This window comes from Armigeres subalbatus, chromosome 2 (assembly GCF_024139115.2).
Source record: "Armigeres subalbatus isolate Guangzhou_Male chromosome 2, GZ_Asu_2, whole genome shotgun sequence".
In the NCBI taxonomy this organism is placed as follows: domain Eukaryota; kingdom Metazoa; phylum Arthropoda; class Insecta; order Diptera; family Culicidae; genus Armigeres; species Armigeres subalbatus.
The window spans coordinates 392,737,420-392,758,730 of NC_085140.1; the positions used below are offsets into that span (position 1 = coordinate 392,737,420).

The 21,311-nt window shown below is 40.8% G+C and overlaps 1 protein-coding gene across 2 annotated transcripts in view; it reads left to right on the forward strand.

Annotated features, from left to right (window-relative positions):
- Positions 1–21,311, forward strand: part of LOC134213205 (monocarboxylate transporter 2-like) — a 265,394-nt gene that overhangs the window by 158,213 nt on the left and 85,870 nt on the right. The window contains exons 1-2 of one of the 2 annotated variants that reach the window (XM_062691920.1): positions 10,193–10,324; positions 18,062–18,209. In XM_062691920.1, coding sequence (XP_062547904.1) covers positions 10,211–10,324; positions 18,062–18,209 — 262 coding nt within the window. In that variant the 5' untranslated portion in view covers positions 10,193–10,210. Of the gene's footprint in view, positions 1–10,192; positions 10,325–18,061; positions 18,210–21,311 lie in introns of those variants that run through there. The other variant, XM_062691921.1, reaches the window with a different exon arrangement.

The following is a 21,311-nucleotide window of genomic DNA, read 5'->3' on the forward strand; positions in this document are numbered from 1 at the left end:
AAACACCTGTTTGACAGTTTTTGTTCGAATGTATTGGTGAACCTAGGTTCGATCTCGATAAATCGGCAGAGCGAACCTCATTCGTTTTGGGTCGGATCTAGTGCGGATCGCGATCCAACCTGAGCGAATAACCGAACGTTTTGACAGCTGTTAGAGCGTTAGTCTGTTCTAAGGCTTCTAATTTTTTGTACATTTGACAGATTTGACGAAGGGCAGGAAAAATACTTATTGCGTAGATATCATAGAAAACGGATCAAGTCTCTCCAAATTTTAAAATTGCATGTGCTGTCGAATTCAATAACAAAAATCGTTCATGTAAACACACAGCAATTCGAAAATTCCGCGTATTTTAAAGGAGAAATATTTTAAAAATCTGAGGGCACCTTTCTAATTTTACCAAAGCAAGTTCTTGGAATCAGAAAAGGGGATCAGGTCTCCCCAGTCTCCCCTATGGAAGTTTAGAAAATTACTAATTTTCTGTGAATTTTCACTATTTTAATAAATAACGTACAAACTATATCAATATATTACCGCAAAGCTCTAAAAATTTTTTTCTGTAATCAACTCTTATTTGACCAAAATGTTACTTGCGTTACTGTGCTTCGTACTCCCTCTATTACTATGATACAATATTATGAATATCTAGGTAATAATAAAGATTGTTGATTTGAAAAATGAATAAAACTTGTATTGTGCGAGATTGATTCTATCCGTTTCAGTTCCTTGTATATTTTGACCTTTTGTTCTTTTCGACATTTCGTCTCTTTCGACTTTTGTTCTGTTCGACGTTATATCCTTTTCGACCTTTTGTCCTTCTCGACAATTTGTCCCTTGAATCTTTTGCCTTTCGACTGTTTGGAACTTTTAACTTGTAGTTACCAAAAAAAGGAACGACTTTGCAGAATCACAAATTGATGGAATATTAGAACAATGCGTTTCAATATTCAACACTCGTTAAAATGTTTTTCTCCATGGATTGAGACAACCATCTATGAATTGTCGATACATTTCCATGATTTTATTAATATGTTTGCCTAGTTTTATGGATCGCGGGACCTTCTTTCACGGTTCATGTAATGAACATGAGCCTGAGCATTATGACCGCACAATTCGTAGTTGCTACTCCGTTATTGACTGAACTCGCGAAATTGTACAGAGAACACAATGAATGGGGCTTGGGATTAGCTACCCATTCTCAATGTACACGTTTCAGGAGCTCAAATATTTTAAGTCAATTATGGCCACATCCTTACGGTCATATATACCTCTGCATCTCCACGATTGTCTTGGGATAGGATATCGTTTTAGTTACAAAGGATAATTAATCTGGATTCACTTTGGTAAGCGATACGATCTATGGGATGGGAAATAACACTAATTCGAGTTAAAAGTTAAAACATGCACGCCCGGTGGCATATGAAAACTTCTTCTTTTACGGATCATGTAATGGGAAGAAACCCCAAAACGAACCCAACTCCCACCCACCCGATGCAAAACGACTTTTGGGTATTCCCTCATATTTACCGTGTTTGGGATGTTCGTAACAAAAATAGACTTACCGGAATTTTCCCCATTTTTAAGAAAAATCTTACATTTTGGCGCGGCAAAACACTCTAGTGGGACTAACCTACAATGTACTACGCGTCTCCACACACTTTACATACCAGAATTTTGATTTACCGACGCGTGGTGCGTTGTTCCCTAAAAAGGCGTTTCCGCCAACAAAACAGTAGAATATAGCGGAAGTAAATGGAAGATTGAAGTATTTCAACCTTGTAACATTTTCCCCTAAGACGCTCAATATTAATTAGGCTAGGTGTACCAGTTGTGGCTATAGCACCAGTTGTCGCACTAGTGCTTTATATGCGAAATGGCCAATCAAATCACCGCAAACCAAGTTCAAATCGATAAAGCATATTCATATGATACGATAACACCTTTGATCTCCTCCAAAACAAGCAAAGCATAATTGTAAAAATTGATTTTGCTTAATTTCTGACGTCATTTGCACCAGTTGTGGCACTAATGGTCCCAATTTGGCCAATCCCATAAGAAACAATGGAAAAAAAGGAACCAAAATTAAGAATAGTGCCACAACTGGTGTATGCGTTCCAATTATGGATTAATCAATTTTGAGGATTATAACAAATTTTATTGTGGTTTTCACAGCTGTTTTAAGGAGCAGAAAGTGAAATCTTTCGGTTGATATATAAAGTCCACCCACATGCCTTTTACTTATTATTAAAAATAGTTGTTCTTATGTATAGCGACAGTTGGTACACTCACCCTATTTCAAAACAGTAGCACATTTAAGAAATGTTAATAATATCAATATGTTTGAGATTATCTACAATTTTAGAATTTAATGCATTTAAGCAGTATTTGCTTAACCAGCGCATATTGCCACCCCCCCCCCTTTCTTCTCCTAATCTTTTCCACTTATGGTGTAGTGGTGTATTACCAACGTGCTTACAATGTGTGTGTTTCATACTTTACCCAGCAATACGAATAATGAGATCAAATGATACCCTTTCTATTAGCGTAACTAGCCCCGATGCCTAGCAGGGGCTATACCCCCTTCATCTATTTTCTCTATTTTGAGCAATTGCGGATCAATCTCACTCATCCACCATAATCTCTTTTCTCAAGCACCGTGCTCTCTGTTGCATTCCACAGTATCGAAGTGTGTTTGTTTACAGGCCGAAGATTGCTAAAGATTGCTACAACGACTCAAATTGATAGCGTATGGATTAGGGTGGTTCAAAAAATCGATTTTGCTCCACAGTGCTCATCTGATTCTTTACCATGTTCTGAGTGTCCTCTGAAAATTTGAGCTCATTTGGATTAAAACTGATTTAGCACAAGCCGTTTCAAGATTGCATGCAAATTAGTATGGGGAAATTTATTTTTCACTATACTGTTAATGACGTTCCCCATTAAGCTCAGGTTAAAGAAAACCTACATAGCTAAAGGAATACTCAACAGCTTTCACCCAACAAAAATCGCATGTTGATTAAACACCCCAATAATTAGTAATCGATTTTAAGACAGGTTGCAAATCTTTAGTCATGGTCGTTAAACTTCTTTGAGGCATCACTGAAATATGAATATGAATATATGAATATATGAATATATGAATTTGTGTGATACTATCTTTCGCGCCACGAGCAGCAATGTTGCCTGTTGATGACTTATGCAATTAGCTCCAGAAAACTATGGAATAGATTAAAATCGATTACTAATTATTCGGGCGATTAATCAACATGCGGTTTTCGTTGGGAGAAAGCTCTTGAGTATTCTCTTTAACTATGTCGGTTTTCTTTTAATCTGCGCCTAATAGGGAAGCGTCATTAACAGTATAATGAAAAAATAAATTTCCCCATATTAATTTGCATGCAAACTTGAATCTGCTTGTGCTAAATCAGTTTTATTCCAAATGAGCTCAAATTTTTAGAGGACACTCAGAACATGATAAAGAATCAGATGAGCACTGTGGAGCAAAATCGATTTTTTGAACCACCGTAGTATGGATTTTGCGTCTCAGTGTAGTAGCGCTCGGCTTTGTCTCGCACACTCAAAGGACAATATGTTACAGATCGCCGTCAGGTTCCCACCGACAGGTAGTGGATATTTTTGCATATTTCATAAATATTCTATCTATCTCAAATGAAAAAAAAAAAAAAAAAATTAAGCAACATGCCTACAGAGATTGAATCTCCAGAAATTTTGACGGGAATACTCCAAGCATACCGAAGTCACCAGGTAGTCTGAAGGGTACGTATCATGAATTTCAAATCCTCCCGAGTTGTCGACGAGAATCCTTCAAGGAATCCAACGGGAATGTTCCTGGAATTCCGACGGGAGTGTTCCAGGGATTCCGAGGAGATGTTCCAGGGATTCCAAAGAGAATATTCTAGATATGCTATATCTTCCAGGATTTCCAACGGGAATATTCCAGGAATTTGAACGGGAGGCAATGTTCCATGGATGTAGAAGCAAATCGTCGAAGAATTCCGAAGCCATCTGTCGAGGGATCCCGAAGAAAATTGTCGAGGGACTCCGAAATAATCCTCCAGGGATTCCGTGAAGAATCCTCCAGTGATTTCGAATGGAATCCTCCAGGGATGTTGAAGGAAATATTCGAGGGACACCAAAGCAAATCGTTTAATGATGCCGAAGAAATTCGCCGAGGTATTCTGAAGTATATCATCGAGGAGTCGGACTAAATCTTCAAGGAATTCCGAAGGCAAGCCGTCGATGTTTTCCGAAGCGAATCGTCCAATGATTCCGAAGAAATTCGTTGAACGATTTTGAAGCAAATCATTGATGGGATTCTGAGGCAAAGCGTAGAGAGACTCTGAATGGTATCCCCACAAATTCCCAAGGGTATCACTCTACGATACCGAAAGGAATCCAGTTGAATTATTCTGGATTGTGCTTGGAATATTTCGATTATTCTATTCTATTCTATTCAATTTCTTAAAGATTCCAATGAGAATTTTTCTTGGATTCTGATGAGAATCCCTTCTAGGATACTGATGAGAATCCTTCTCGAATGCTGATGGGAATTGTGGAGATTATCATGCTGCTAGCCAAGCGGATAACCACATGTCTTTGACTGGCGAAGTACCACGATTGCTTTGATTGATATTTTGGTGGCTCTCCGTTATTGTTCATATAGTTGATTCATAAGAATAAGCTTGCTAATGTCGTTCCTGTCCGCGTGACTAACATCTAGGTTACTTCGACCTGGCAAACCAAAGTACCAGACTACAACTGTCAAACCAATGTTGGTGAAAACCAAACATGCACTACAACATGATGCATACATAAGGCCAATCGAAGCTTGTTGAAGCACAATTTGGAAAAAAATAATTTAAATGACTACAGCGCCACTAGCGTTCTAGTACTTAAGCTTCTACTGTTCATATCAAGCTTACTTTGATGCTTTCAAACCAATTAGATATTGCCTTTCATAATTAGCACCAAGTGCAAATTCACTGCCACACAGGAATCTTTCTCATTTGTCTTACACTCGTTTCATGATGGTATGGTGCATGCAGGAGGTAACTCTTTTGCCTTCAAACTTTATCAGTAGTTTATTATGCTATATGTTGAAAGTTGATACACTGCTAACTAACCTTTCAAATGTTAGGGGGTGCTATTTTTTTCTAGGGAAGGCTAAGCCCAGCCCACCGTATTTACGCCAATGACGCTTTCTGTTATTAACCCTAGTGCTGTGAAAAGATATCATTTCTGAAGTAAGAATGAAGTCTTCAAGAAGTGTAGCGAGTAAGACCTTATTCGTATTGATTACTGGAAAAACTTTTTACCAAGTACATCGGACTCTAGCATAAATCAGTTGAGAAATTCAGCTGGCCACGCCAGATACCAATTAAAGGAATCTTTCAGAAACTTCCAACAGGTAGTAGTATCAGGCCCCTTATCCGTGCGGCAAGACGCGCGGCTACAAAGCAAGACCATGCTGAGGGTTGCTGGGTTCGATTCTTAGTGCCGGTCCATGCAATTTTCGGATTGGAAAATGTCTCGCCAGGGCTGACAATAGTCATCGTCATAGCACGAAATTCCACAGTAGCGACGAGTTACATTGTCTTCATTGCTACTCTACACATCGTCAATGACGCGCACGACGCACGCTTTCGTCGTGTAACCAAATCGTCATGGCGACATCGAAAAACGAAGACTTCATACCGTTATTCTTCAAGCGGCAGCTGCCATGCGAAGATTTTTACTAATTCTTTGTAATAATGAATTTGAAGCAACGTATAAAAGCGTTATGAATGTTATCGATACATTTATGTTACAAAATTTTCTACTATTTGTTTATTTGAGACGCTATTATGTTTTTAACCAGTCCGTCTATAATGACGTGCAATAAATTGTGTGAAGAAGTGACGACGAAAATCGTCATAACTTTTGGCTGCGCGACTATCGTCGTGGTATGCATGCGACGCGAAGAAAACGAATAGGTGTTGCGTCGTGCAATGTTATGACGAAGACTAAATTTTTTCCGCTTTCTTCATACGACGAGAATGACTATTGTCAGCCCTGGTCTCGACTTCCCTGTGCATAAACGTATCATCGTGTTAGCCTCACGATATACGAATGCAAAAATGGTAACTTGGCTTAGAAACCTCGCAGTTAATAACTGTGAAAGTTTTTTATATAGCTTTATTAGAGTGATCTTTAAGGTGTTAACAAAGTTCATCACTTAACTGTGGAAGTGCTTAATGAACACTAAGCTGCAAGGCGGCTCTGTCCCAGTGTGGGGATGTATAGCCAATAATAAGAAGAAGAAGAAGCAGTATCCGTAACAGAATCATGTTCCGTATACCAGACTTCCAGTGCGCTGGATTCACAATGCGAAACGTCTTTTCGAGAACAATGTCTCAGGAAACTGGGAACATTCTTTAGACCGATGATTATGGAGCTCAACAATGCGCCCTATATATATGTAACGATGATATGCTTGCAGCATTCTACGGGAAATACTTTCCCATTGGTTTCAGTTGAAATTGTCACACCCATTTGTTCAAGAAAAATAAAATAATTAAATATGTGTACCGTTCAAGTTGCACCACTCCAAATAAGCTATGGAATGACTTCATTTTAAAGTCATCAACGATAGGAAACGTGTCCTAGCAATCGCAATTCTAGGTTCATCTATAGAAAGAGTTTTTTCAAGAGCGGCTTGGCAATGAAGTTTGACAGGACATCTTCTGTATGGCGCCACCAGTCCTTTGAGTTCAGCTTTTCTCGTTATATTTCGTTAATCCGCACTCAGTGCAGTGTTCGTTCATAGTAGTTGCAGAAACTTAAAACCAGTTCAGAACAACTTGTGAATAGAAATGGTAGCAGGTGTTCCTACGCTACCAGTAGGGGTAGAGAAAAACTAAACGAGAAAAATAATCCATATATTATGAATGGCCGCAAGAGCGTGTCTGGAGGGTAATAAACTAATATTACTTGCATGGATATGGGAAGATCCACAAAGTACGTCACTCAAAAATTGCCGATTTTCAAACCCCTCCCCCTCTTCTACTTCATCAAACTTTTTGTCAAGATTTTTTGTTGTACCAGAAAGGCAAAAAAAAACAAAAATAAATTAATTTTGCTTTTTAATGTGGGTCACAGTGTAGTAGCAAAGAAGGTCGGACGAACTTTTTTTTTTCCTTCCTATACGACCGTCAACTCAAACCCAATGAGCTATATGTTTGTTCAGTTTACATGGATACTAAAAACTGAAATTGGTGTTGTACATTTCAATTCATCGCGATTTGACAGATGTGGAAGAGTTCAAACAAATCTTAATTATTTCGGGTATGTAAACCCGTATAAACATATACTGCCCCAAATACATCTCCTTAATCGCCATTGAATTGCCAGTAGTTCTGCCGGGATTTCTAAATTATCGAATAGATTCTTATAGATGTATAGATGGAATATGGAATCTTCGGAGATTGTAAAAAAAATTATCTGTCCAAGCGTAGGTATCATTAGAGACGTTAAATTTTCCCTCCTGTTTTTACAGTGGCTAGTTATGCGTTACTACCGTGGTCTCTATTCAGAGTGAAACAAAGGTAATCGTAATATAATCAAAACAATATATTTTACTGCCGTAATTCAGTAGATGAAAAGACATTTGCGAGAATATATTTAACAAAGGCAAAGCAAACATCTAACTATTTGACAAAAATAAAAAGAAAAACGATTCTTCCTACTTCTATACGATAAGAACGGTCCAACATGATGCTCGTAAATCCTAGAATAGTCAGCTCATCTGGTACATAATACCCTGAACTGGATAATGTGGAAAAATGCACTAAAAGAGTTTCGCTTGTTACCAGAGATAGAAAGGATCAACAGGATACAATTCCAGTAGCGTCATAAACTGAGACATCTGGGCTAATAAATCAGCAATGAAATGGCATATGCGCATTGTAAAATCTGTTCTGATGATGGTTTGGGATTATGTGGAGAGCACTGTTACAGATCGATAGTAACGATGGAAAGTTTTTACTCCCTGATTATCTGTCGAAACAGTCATCTGTTGAATGTTAACTTACGAGGTTCTTGACATCTCAGACAATTCTTTTATTTTCGATATATAAAACCCAAATTAATCCTCTCAGCGCTGGTATTGCATTTCTCGTATATTGAAAACATATTGTTCAATCTGGCATTTGAAAAAAAAAACATTAGAACCAGTCCTTTGGAGAGATTGACATATAAATATATTTTTTGCAATTCCTGATCATAATATCTGGTTTACAGTTCGTCTTTGAGTGATAAAACGGCCTACTTTTCCATACCAACGAAATGGGTGCTTTAATGAACATTATGCAACTCAAATGAATATAATGATATAATGAAAAACCAACATCAGAACAGTAGTTACATGACTACATTTTGCTGAATGAGCTTGGGTAAGTGTTCAAATAGTATATTCTCTGCGTCGCGTAATAATTGAAATAGTTTGATGGACATGCCATCAAAAATTTCCATCTATCGCTTCACGGCTTTGCAAACTATGCAATGTGGCACGGTAACATGGATTCTGATTGTTATCTGCAGCAATAAAATTTATCGGCAAGAATGATCATGTGGAGAAAATTAGACTGTACATTTTTGGTACAAACTTATCAAATTAAAGTCCATTTTTCGTCATTGCAAAAAATAGCGTGTGCAACTCGTTGCAAAACTCGATTTTTCAGCACTCGTCAATGTTATCCAACTCGGCAAGCCTCGTTGGATAAACGTACAACTCGTGCTGAAAAATCATCTTTTACAACTTGTTGCACAAACTACTATTTTTTAACATATGAAAGTTTCATAATAAACACATTTTCTACGAAAATTTTTTGTAACACTTACGTAAACATTCTGTAGCAGAGATTATATCACTAATCATGGTCCACAACTAATCAGTAATCCACTAACAATTCATCGATCTTTTTAACAACGGAGGTTACACTCTCATTGTTTTCCTTCGCGATGAACATGCGGATGTGGATGACATCGTTATTATCTCAGTCAAAGTTCCAGTTGAGCTTGAGTTTCGGAACGTGTAAATAACGAACGGGTTGCTAATTCCACGTCCCATATGTTAATTCCCTGATCAGTTCGGCTGTTTTGAATAAGAATAAGAGTCCTACCAGATCTCGTAATAGCTAAGCAAGCTGAAAGACTCATGTAGGGGAAGAGACCCCAAAACGCCCCACAATTTTCCACATTTTGATGAAACATCTAATTTGGCGAGGCAAAACGCCCTAGTGGAACTAACCTACAATGTACTACGCGTCTCCACACGCTGTCTTCCCTAAGAGCTGCCAGCTAAAAGGCGTTTTGCCTCTTGAGTTTTCCGGCAAAGAAATATCAGCGCTCTTTTTGAATGTGTCTATTATCAATATCATTGATTTTTTTCTAATTTTAATATGGCATCAGCTAGGTATATTGTTTAACTGTTTAATCGTTATAGCTAAAGCATAAAAGCAGTCTATCCTTAGCTAGGGCATATCGCCCCTCCTTCCCCCACACTGGCGTCATAAAACGGTAGGATTTTAAAATAAACATTCCATTGTCAACTAGACTGATCTTAATGATTTTTTAGAAGACGTGGGAGGTGGAGGTACAAGTAGTAGTAGGTACATAATCATGTTTCGCGTCACTAGCTTTGTATTAACCTCAAAACCGAAGTCCACTCCATTACAATAACCAATGCATAGTGCATTCATCCTCAATCCAGAAAGAACAACATTATTTCGCTTCTGTGTAAACCGTTTTGAGTCCAATGAGGACTATCAACATTCCACGCTTAGCTTATTTGCCAAACAAAAACAATTTCCAAGACAATAATCCGCGGGATTAAAATCAATAAACCGCACAGCCCCATTGGTCTCACTATTGTTATCCCCAAACATACAAAGCTCCGTGCGTGCTGTTTCATTGGCTGGATGCTGGTCTTTTCCGCAATGACGGTTTATGACAACGGCAGGACGGTTATGCAATGCAGCCTATTCTAAACTAGACTAAGGCTAACCAGCGCTTTCGGTGTCATCCCATTCTTCATTGTCTCATATTTCAGCGCCAGATCGTCATACATTAACTCTCGAAATATGGAAACAATTCTCATTAAAATACCTCTGCTCTTTGTTCATTTCATTTAGGTGGCTACGACCGAAGCCGGCTAATGGAGGAGGAAGACTCGGCCTATCCGGCGCTGCTGGAGCGAGAATTGCATTCCCTGCACCGGAATGTACCAGCATTGAGACGGGCCGGTGTTGACACCACTGCAATTAGACAGGTAAACCGTTTCATGGTGCTTTGCTAAGCCTAAAGTGTATTCTGGCATCTGTTGATTTAATCCAATGCTTCGCTTGATTTTTCGAAAGTACCTGAACAGTGATGAGAGAATTTCTTGTTGACTTTTAATATGATCACTTAAAATTTAACTCTTCGTGTCTAGCATTATGATTATATAAGTGAATCATTTCTTCAATTCTGATACTGATACAAGGCTGAAATTTCAGAACCATTTTGTCACCAATGGAGGAGTTAATCTGAGGCAGAATGGGGAATGTTTTCCCTGAAATTAAAGTACTTACGCCATAACTAAAAAACTGACTTTCTGCCGATTTCTGAAGGGAGTAAAGTATTTACAACAAAACTTGCCATGAAAAAAAAAATGAATTTCGCCGATTCCCATAATTACTGGCATATTTACGCCAAAACTGTTCTAATTAGAAAACTGACTTTTCGCATATTTCCATAATCACTAGTGGAGTTAGGTTTTTAAGGTAGACTGGGGGAAGTGGAAGAGGGAAAATCGAAGTTCATGTTTAAATTAGTGTAAAACCAGTTTAATGATCTAAACACAGTAAATCATTATGGGGTATCAAAAACAGTCAATTTTGTACCAATTTTGCTTTATATGCATTTATGAAAATAGATTTGAAAATTAGTTGTTTATCCACTAACCCCAATGGAATGGGATAAGTAGTAAACTCAAGTTACCTTCAGTTGTGATAAATAGTGGTATAGGGGGAGTTCCCCCAGCGCCGGACACCTCTCAACACCGGACACTTATCAAAAAGACACTTACAGAGGTCCTTCCACCATCTAATATAGTGCAAAGGAAAACCATTCCAAAGTCATTTATCTGCTGAGAAAATTAGATCCTTAGGTTGAAAGCACTGTTCAAGAAATTAGATTGAATAAAAATGTTCAAAATTTGTTTGTTATACCTTACTTTAGAAGGTTTGAATTAACAAGATCAAATTCGATCGGAAACATTCTAATCATGTAGAGATGGCCAATATCACCCATATTGTGCATATTGATAATGATTTGTTAGATATGTCGTTTAATTGTAGTGCAAAATCAATTTTGTCTATCCGGCAACTGTCCCTCGGCTATCCGGACAGTGAGATTCTTATGTAAGCAAATAGTCATTTTTACACCTGTTTTATTAAACTTACTTTAATTCAATTGCTTTTCCTTACTAAGGAATGAAGGACCTCCGTCGGCCTTAGCTTAGCTTAGGTTTAAGCACCAGTCTAGCGTACTGTAGATTCGTGGGTTCGAGTCCCATCAAAGGGAAAGTAGTTACCTCCAATACATTTTCTAAATCAATATCTTCCACATAATGTGCATATTCACATATGAGTTTTCACAACATTGTAAATTAATGTCCAAGTCGGGTGGTTTAATCCCCGGAAATAGGCTATTAACTTTGATTTAACTGAACCTGAGTTGCGTGCTCTTGCCTACTCAATGCGGTCGGGTCTGAGCTTGACGACCGACTGGCAAATAGCTAACAACACCTCACTTGATCAGTACAGTTGCTGATGAGGAATGTGTATTAGGGTGGTTCAAAAAATCGATTTTGCTCCACAGCGCTCATCTGATTCTTTACCATGTTTTGAATGCCCTTTGAAAATTTGAGCTCATTTTAATTAAAACTGATTTAGCACAAGCCGTTTCAATTTTGCATGCAAATTAGTATGGGGAAATTTATTTTTTCATTATACTGATAATGACGCTTTCTCATTTAGCGCAGATTAAAAGAAAACCCACATAGCTAAAAGGAATACTCAAGAGCTTTCACTCAGCGAAAACCGGATCCTAATTAATCGATCCAATAATCAGTAACCGAATTTAAACCGGTAATACCCAGGACAAACTTTTAATTTTGAATTGAACTTTGAATTAATTGAACTTTTTTTGGTTTTGTTCTTTTATTGGCAGGGGTTTTTTTATGTCTGACTATGCTCAAATTTGGCCTAAACATTCTTTGCATATCAAAGAACATTGTGGCCAAATTTCATAAAATTTGGTCGATAAAAATCCCCCTGCCAATAATAGAACAAAACCTGCCAAAGCCGTTCTTTTTACTCGGAATTTTCACTAAAATCAAGGGGACACGCAAGGTTTTTGTCGGTTTGAGATCAGGCGTAGTTGATCTGGTAGACCAATTGAACTCAACTCCCGGACAATTTGGAGAACCTAGAACATCTGCGTTGTACTTATTTGACTGGTGATGCATTTGCATGACCTCTAAGGACCTATATGGACACACTGGGTTGCTATCGGTTTGATACCAGTCGTAATTGACCTGGTAGACCAATTGAACTCAAATTCCGGACAATTTGGAGAACCTAGAACATCTGCGTTGTACTTATTTGAATGATGAGGCATTCGCATAGGCTTTAGGCACATGACATGCTTCAGGCACATAACATTTTAATTTATTCAGAGCAACTTCACCACAATCTGCCAGATGTATTTTTTTCTTCCTAAGCAATGGAGGGGAAATCTGCTCAACAGACATCTTGGGTTGTCCAGGAAGTGCGGGGTTAGGAACCACCTCCAACAGCAAACGAGGGAGGCAGGACTACATCCCCGACCCGCTAAACCGTTTCCATTGCCGCCAAGCCCATAGTCCCTTCGGTACAACCAGAAAGTAATGCTTCAAAGGGGGGCCAGTGCACAACGCAGCCTCGAAGCTAGCTGCGCGTCCTTGCAGCATCGAACATCGTGACTTGCTTTTTAGAAGAACGCCATAGTATCGTGCCAGCGCATTGCCGGCTTCCCAGGTGGCCTTACCACGCCCTATGTCCTCGGAAGATGGGAAGGGTCGACTTCGCGCCTGCTTCCCTCTGCACGACTGGTATCAAGAATGATGATGCCGCGTGCACCTCAAATTGACCTCTCTGCGACAGGGTCTATTCGCCAACACACAGAGGGACTTGCCGACGCGGTGCCTACGCCTGCCCCAGCCTTGACGAGGACCCCTTTCCGTCCTCGGGCTCGGAACCCACCCGGTTGACCGACGCCGCAAAAGCGGCGATACCATGTTGTTCTTCGCGCGGCCACTTGTTCGATAAAGGATCGAGTTCGACCACAGAGCATGACCACCGGTATGACCCATGAAGCCGACTTCGATCCCTTGGACCACCTCTTATTTGCGCCTGAACTAGCCATCCTTGAGTCCACGCGCCACCTTCTGTGTAGCTCCGAGACGATTTGGGCGATAGCCGATAAAACGGCGTTCCAGCCGACTTCATCATTACACATCGTCCGAACTAGGTTGTTCCGAGTTATGTCCAGACCACATGTGGCAAGAATGTGGTCACGCATTGCGCGAAAACGTAGGCACACGAACAACACGTGTTCCGCCGTTTCCTCTAAATCTGCGCACACCAAACACTCTGGCGAGGCCGAGCAAGCCAGCTGCGTTACCTGTACTGTGATTTTGCAGCACGCTTAAACGCCGGGCACATCGAACCCCCCATGGGGTGCTTGCTGTTCACAGCTTTGCTGGAACAAATCAAATAATTGGGAGGGTGCGTGCAGCATTGTGCCTTATGTCCCTCCAATCCGCAGCGTCAGCAGAGATTGCTTCTGTCAGGGCCTTTGCAGTCCCATTGCTTGTGCCCCGGTTCCAGGCACTTGAACCAAACTTCGGGTTGCTCGTATATGCCCACAAGGCACACCGACCATCCAACCTTGATGCTTCCTAACTTGACTACCTTGTTGGCGTCCGCTGCAGATAGCCGAACCAATGCTACCTGCGTCCCTGCCGGACCTTTCCCTAGCCGAACGGCTGCGGTGGGCGTCTCCACTTCACACTGTCGCCGCAGTGCCGTGACGAGCTCTTCGACTTCGGTGATCTCGTCCAGGTCTTTAACCCTTAGATTCACCTCCGTCATGAGTGCCCTCAGCTTGACCGTCTCGCCTAGGACTTTCTCCGCCAACTTCTTGTAGGCGGCACCCTTTTTCGAGACGCCCCGCTTCAGCTCGAGGATCATCTCGCCCATCCGGGTACGTCTTATTCGACGTACGTCAGCGCCGAGTTCACCGAGCTTGACGTCACTCCTCATCGCCTTCAAGACGTCCGAGTACTTAGCCTCGTCCGTTTTGATGACTAGGACATCGCCCCTAGAGCGATTGGCGCCTACCCTAGACTTCTTGCTACCCTCATTCGCCTGTGTCATCTTTTCGGCCCTTGACGTCTTCGGTTTCCTCTTGTTCTTGACCAAGGTCCAGGAGACGTCATCCCCCTCTATTTCCCTGGTCTGGTGCGGCTGAGAGCTCTCAGCCTGCCGTAACCCCTTACCACCGTCTTTCCTGGTTGGACGAACCTTTCCAGGTCCTTCCTCCCCCGGTTTTGGAGGTACCTGGCCGGGGTTCAGCTTCCCAGCCCCACTACCCTTGTTCGGGGTAGTAACCCTCCGCGTTTTGGAGCGGCCCCAGGGAGCTCATCCCCTGGAGACTGTCTCCCCCGTTTTTGTGTCTGCTCCGTTGGAGCAGTTACCCCCGGCGTGCCCGCAAATACTTGAGCCTCAGTCTGGGTAGACTTTGGCACCACCGTCTTCGCTGGCACGCCCTCGGACGATTCGACCTTGCCCGAGTCCGCGAATCCTTGGGCCTCAGTCTGGGTAGACCTCGACTCCACGGATTTCACGAGTTTACACTTGGCCGTCCCGACCACCCTCTCCAGCTTAGCGTCCAGCATCGACTTTCGAAGTTTCAGCAAGCTCCTCTTGAGGTCCTTACTAATATTATGCTTCGATGACGCAAAGTCGATGATGGCATTCAGCTGTTCCGTCGCCACATCGAAGGCCGAAAGCCCATCGCGTTAGCGGTTCATCGCCTTCACAAGCCATGGACCGTCTATAACCTCTACCGGCGTAGCCTGGGAGATGGTTAAGTGACCCACACTGGCGCTGCGCACTGAGCTGCCGACTATTGCCTCTGGCCTCCTTGGCGGAGACCTGAACAACCCACCTCTTGCGAAGGGGTTGTCGCCTACACTACTACCACTAATTGAAGAATTGTCTTGGTTTTCAATTTTGGTCCCACCAGTTGCTCGGGAAAAGAGGTCCACCACGCCTAGCTCATTATTTCACCCCCGTGGCCATGCATCCCCTCGGCACGGGTCGCTTAACGCCTTGGGACTAGGGGTTAGGGACGATGGTCCCTTTGGTCGCACCCACTCACTCTAGCTGATGTCAGAAGGACAACAGTGCGCAGGCTGCACTACCAGCTAAGTACAAAACCCTTAGCTGGCGGTCGATTGTCATCGGAAGACCCGTGGAAGCCTGAGATTGGAATTTGTTAGGACCAGAGCTGTGTAGGTCGCTCCTTCCCAGATGTCAACTCACCATTTCGCCATTTACGGGTTAATCTATAGTGTGGTTTTCTTGAGTTAATTGCGTAACTCCTCGACAGGCAACATTGCTGCTTGTGGCCTGAGATTAGATCGTCGACATATACGTTATTTCTAATGGCCGTGCTTGCTTTTGGGAACATAGTACCATAATCTTCAACGAGCTGCAGAAGTGTTCGCGATGCGAGGAATGAGGACGGGGCAACGCCGTACGTGACAGTGCCTAGTTCATATGTTCGAATGGGGGTAGAGCTGTTAAAGCGCCAAAGAATTCGCTGAAGCGGACGATCAGATGGATTCATCGAGATTTGGCGATACATTTTCTCGATATCAGCGCTATTGGAAACTTTCGAAAGCGGAGGATGAGACAAATAAGTTCATCCTGCACTACGGATCCAGCGAGTAGAGAATCGTTGAGAGAATATCCGGAGCTTGTCTTCGCTGACCCATCGAATACTACTTTTACCTTCGTTGTTGAACTAGAAGCTTTCGCGACTGGGTGATGTGGGAGATAGCAAGCAGTTGAATCACTATCATCTTCTTCTTCAACAAGGTTCATGTATCCCAGAGAGATATATTCCCTAATAAAATCGTGATATTGGGATCGCATTTCACAATACGGAGAGAAATTAGTGCTAATTTAGGGCGTTTCTAAATCGCTTTATTTAACTGTTTAAACAATATGATTGAATATTTAAATAAACTATATCACTTTCAGTAAACTTAAATATGCTATTCATATTGTTTTAGGCTTATTTTTTATCAATGAGATGCTAATTTCGAATGATTTCAATATGGTTTAAGCCATGATACGCTTTTGAATGGTTACCCCTGTTAACTGTTGTTAAAATACGTCCAGCAACATTGTTCATTGAGCACAAAAATCAAAACACGTTTTCAACATTTGGCAAATCGTAGGGTAAAATGCCCAATAGTGGACCCCCTAGTAGCGGAATTTTGCTCTTCCTGTCATAAGGCTTAGAAATTTTCAGCATATTAACTCTGTTTGATATCTAACAACAAGCTCTGCATCCCCTCTTCACGATACATACATAAAACATCCAAATACACGACGTTATTCGTTGAAATCAACATTTTAAAGTCTAACTGAATTCGCCCTATAGTAAACCCCCTGGGGGCCCATAATTAGAAATTGCTTCCCTATAGTCGACACTTCATTTGATTTTATTGTCGCGTTTCGGGACGTTCTTCTTCCATATTATAGACCCCCCAAAATATTCCTATAATGGACACTCTCGTGTTTATTTTTATAGAATTGTAAAAAACACCCTATTTGACTTTCCATATCATTTCCAATGCATGTAATCAAATCATAGGACTGTAAGGTAGGTTCTCCCGATAGAATTTCATAGCAAAATGTTGACATTGTGCAGTAATAATGCAAAAATGCCTGGAGGGTCCACTATTGGTTGGGGGTCCACTATTGGACACTTTACCCTATTTGTAGAGAAACGAGCTGATGCCTGTAGTTGAAGTTTTAGGAAAATACAAAATTGCTAGAAACTCAATGAATTGTGCCTTTTCAAAGAATTAACCATGTTTCGTTCTGTTGTCACATTATCCCCTAGCAATGGACCTAGTTGTCAACGTAATTTGTTTCGCCCTTTCTTATGTGCTGTAGGGCTGAAATGTGAATCTCGCGTCGTCTCGCAAAAACTTTTAGGCGAATCATTTAATAAATTCCTAACAAGTTTTACAAGATATAAATTTATGTAATGAAGGCATAAAAGTCTTCAATTAATACTGAGAGTATGCTGGAATCAACACAAAATTTGGAATGCAGATCGAGTACCACAGAAAAATTTACAGTTATGCTGAACAGGAATATTCTGGAATGATAGCTGTATACCTTGATTATAAGGCAATAATGAAACTCATACCTACCTACGCATGCCTTCTTGAAATATTCTCAATATATTATATAACCTTAATCAATCTTTAAAAACAGTAATGCAAAAGCATATATGTTGTCGTCGTACGCAAAACTTAGCACTGAACCGCTACTGAATACTATCCTATTTATGGTACTTAAACAGATTTTATCACACAGGGTTTTCTGATCAATCAAGCAATGAGAACACGACCCATTTTGGTTGTGGTGTGGTATCAAATTGGTCCCACTCTGAGCTAATCAATATTGTCACACATATGCTAAACAGATCACACCATATGTCAAAGATTTAAAGCTCAAGCCTTAACGATGCAATAATTTTCCACTAACATCACATTTTTTTCCCACCATGTTTTCCCCTCTCATCGATGATTCCGCTATGGGTATAAATATGGCTGCAATGATGACCCTGGATGCCCACCGACCAACCCACACACCTGGATTGCAAAATGGCACAGCACTTCTACCCAGACGGCGGATGGGGCTGGATCGTTTGCGGAGTTGCATTCCTGGCGCATGTTCTCACCACGGGATTTCAACTGTCCTACGGACTTCTGCTGCTGTACGCGATACGCCACCTGGGTCACGAGGTGAATACCGAAGCAGGTTAGAATGCACCACTATTTTCTCGTCCACTTTTTGATTTTTTTGTTTGAGTTTTTCTTTGCTTCGTCTCTATAGTCACGTAGAGTAGAGACTATGATGCTCACGCAGGATATGATTGTTTGTAGAGCTTTTTTTGCACCGGTTCATATATTCCCGTTTTATGCAAAACCACAGAAGTTGAGAAGCGTCATATTGGTTTACGGAGACTTTAGCATTCGAGTTATGCACGGAAGGATACGATTTATTGTGACACAGTATGTGGCGGTGGTATGCAAATGAAGCTTGGCAATTGGTATGGTTGGCTTTTCAATAGTTCAGCTAGTTGGAAAAGTTATGATCACAATGAAAAGGGAATGGAGTGGAAAATTTGAATTATTCTCTGGATCGAAAGTCGTAACGCCAACGCCACGTAAGCTGTGGAATGGTTACTATCCTGGCACGGTTTTATTACGATAAAACTAGTATGAAGCATCTATGGTACACGTTACAGTTAGAAAGAAAGATGATAAATAATGCTACCGAGTGATCCTTCTAATTTGGATACAGTGTTTGTATGTATGTTCCCTCAAATATCACGGGAAAAAGACGAGTCAGCTATTTTGTCATCGATTTTAAGATCCAGATAAAAGGAAAGTGATCAGCAACTGGTTTGCTCTTTGGTTTGCTCATATTCTAAATAACACGTCTGATTAAAAACATTTGAAACTTATCTCAATTTCGTGCTTCGAAAATCCATTATGAAGCTCATCACATCCCACCTTTTTGATAAGATGCTTTTTCTTGTTTCCGATATCTTAACTTTGTACCACTCGCATTGAAAGTTTTCATTCCGCCGTCATCATGACAAAGCATTCTGTGACTTACAGTGATGTCACGTACCCGTACAGAAAGAGAAGCTTTTCCAGAATGACAATATGTTTTCCTCTCCCAACACAAATCGAATCCTGCATTGAAAGGTACACAGATGGTGAATTTGCATTTTGATTGATGGTATCGTCTTTTCGACTCGGTTTGCTTCGGGGTTTGTTTCATTGAATCAGGATAATGGAAATTGAAATTGAACGGGAGATTTCTTGTATGCAGATATAGCAACATTCGTTGCGAATACGATAGACTACGGTAAAAGAAGATTTTTATAAAAATCAGTATTGCTATCGACTGATTCATCTGTCGTCATTTTTTATTGGATATTGGTCAATCTTGATGGGTCACCAAAATAAATTAACAAATTGGTCGAACACAGATATTTTTAAGCATTTATGACATATATATGTGAATTGAAACAAGTTTTTGGCAGTGCCTATGGTTGTTGCACTTTGGTCTGATGATGTGGTGCTTTCTTAAAAAGAGCAGCGAAAAGTTCACTGGAAGCAATAAATGTGTAATGTCTTAAGTACATATGAGCTGTCTTTAAGCATGCAACACACACAGAATTAATCGAGCGGTTTCCATATTTTTTGGAGCGTAAAAGAATTTTTGTGTACTTGAGAATTTTTCGTAAATACGAAATAAGACTTCCCAATGGGTTACAATTGAATACTCTTTGCATCGTAAAGTACACATCTGCATGCAAGGCTGGCACCGAACCGAAGTTGCTTTCTTTTACCAAGAGAGCACATTCTGAACTGCACTCAAGTGTAACGTTTCAACTGCAAATCAAGTTATTCCAAGTTCTATATCCACCTCACATAAGGCTCTTACAAGGTGCTTTGCACGTTCCTTACTTGACTGCAAACTTGTTCTCTGGAAGCCGCCCCAGTCAGTGCACGTACAGCTTAATGTGTTGCCAAATACTGACATCAATGAATCACGTTTCGAAACTCTTACAATGGAAATTTGAATTTCAAAAGCTTTTCATCTCCCGCTGTTCTCAGACTAAGCACACCTCAGCCCTCACACGTCATCGTTTTAGATTGAACTTTTGCCGAAGAATTTTTGCGACAAGCGTGAGTGTGTTTTCCAAATGGGGGATAAACCAGCCCAGCAATCTCGTTATTTTGGCGGGACCGAACGACTTTTTCCGGGAAAACTTTATCCCCACTTATATATTGCTCGCCCCCGTCCCCCATAATCGTCCTCGCTTTCGTTTGTGAGGTATGACTCGGTTCGGAGAAGGCGAAGTCTGACTCTTCCCTCGCTGGAAACCGCTGTTTGCATCTTCGTCTACCCACATGGAGCCAGCCCATTCATGGCACCGTTTGCTATAAATCATGAAATAATAGTTATTTATATTTATTTATAGCATTTTGCTCCTTTCATCCCAAGCAGCGGCTAGTTTCCCAACGGTGATTTATCCTGGAGCTGGGTCCTGGAGCTAAGGGTTGCAACATAAACAGCGGCTATGCATCGTTCACCAGCCGATCGGAATGCATCAGAGTTCAACTGTTCGTGCATTAGGGTGTTCTTTGTAATATTCTGCAACGCTTTTGATAGATTTATGTGGATGGCCGAACTGTTTGTATAATTTATACAAAAAATTTGGCATAAAGAAATGTTTGATTTTTTTTACAAATATTGTATACACTCAACCCTCTTTTTACGTCACTTATTGGGGGGACGTAAACGGAATGTGACGTAAAAAGAATTTTTGCTAAAATTTCTAGTACTTCACTTAATTTATTGATAGCGAGGATACTTTCAAATACATTCACTTGCGACTTACATGAGGTATTGGAAGATCTCTCCAAATCCAGGAGATGTTATAAGATCTCCAAATTGTCCTGGAGTTTGAATCAAATGGTCTACCGAATCAACCAAAGCCTTCATGATGTACCAAGCCGTGGTATCAACTCAATTATGTCCTTCGTGGATTTGTCTTTCAATTGCGTCTCGAAACAAGACATATGAGGTGATGTAAGATCTCCAAATTGTCCTGAAGTTTGAATCAAATGGTCCACCGAATCAACCAAGGCTTCCATGATGTCCCCAGTTTCGGTGTCAACCCAATTTTGTCCTCCGATTATTTGTCTTTCACTTCCGTCTTCAATTTTTGCATGTATGAAGTTGTAAGATCTCCAAATCGCCCTGGAGTTTGAATCAAATGGTCTACCGAATCTACTGAGACTTGCATGATGTCCTCAGCCGCGGTATCATCCCAATCAT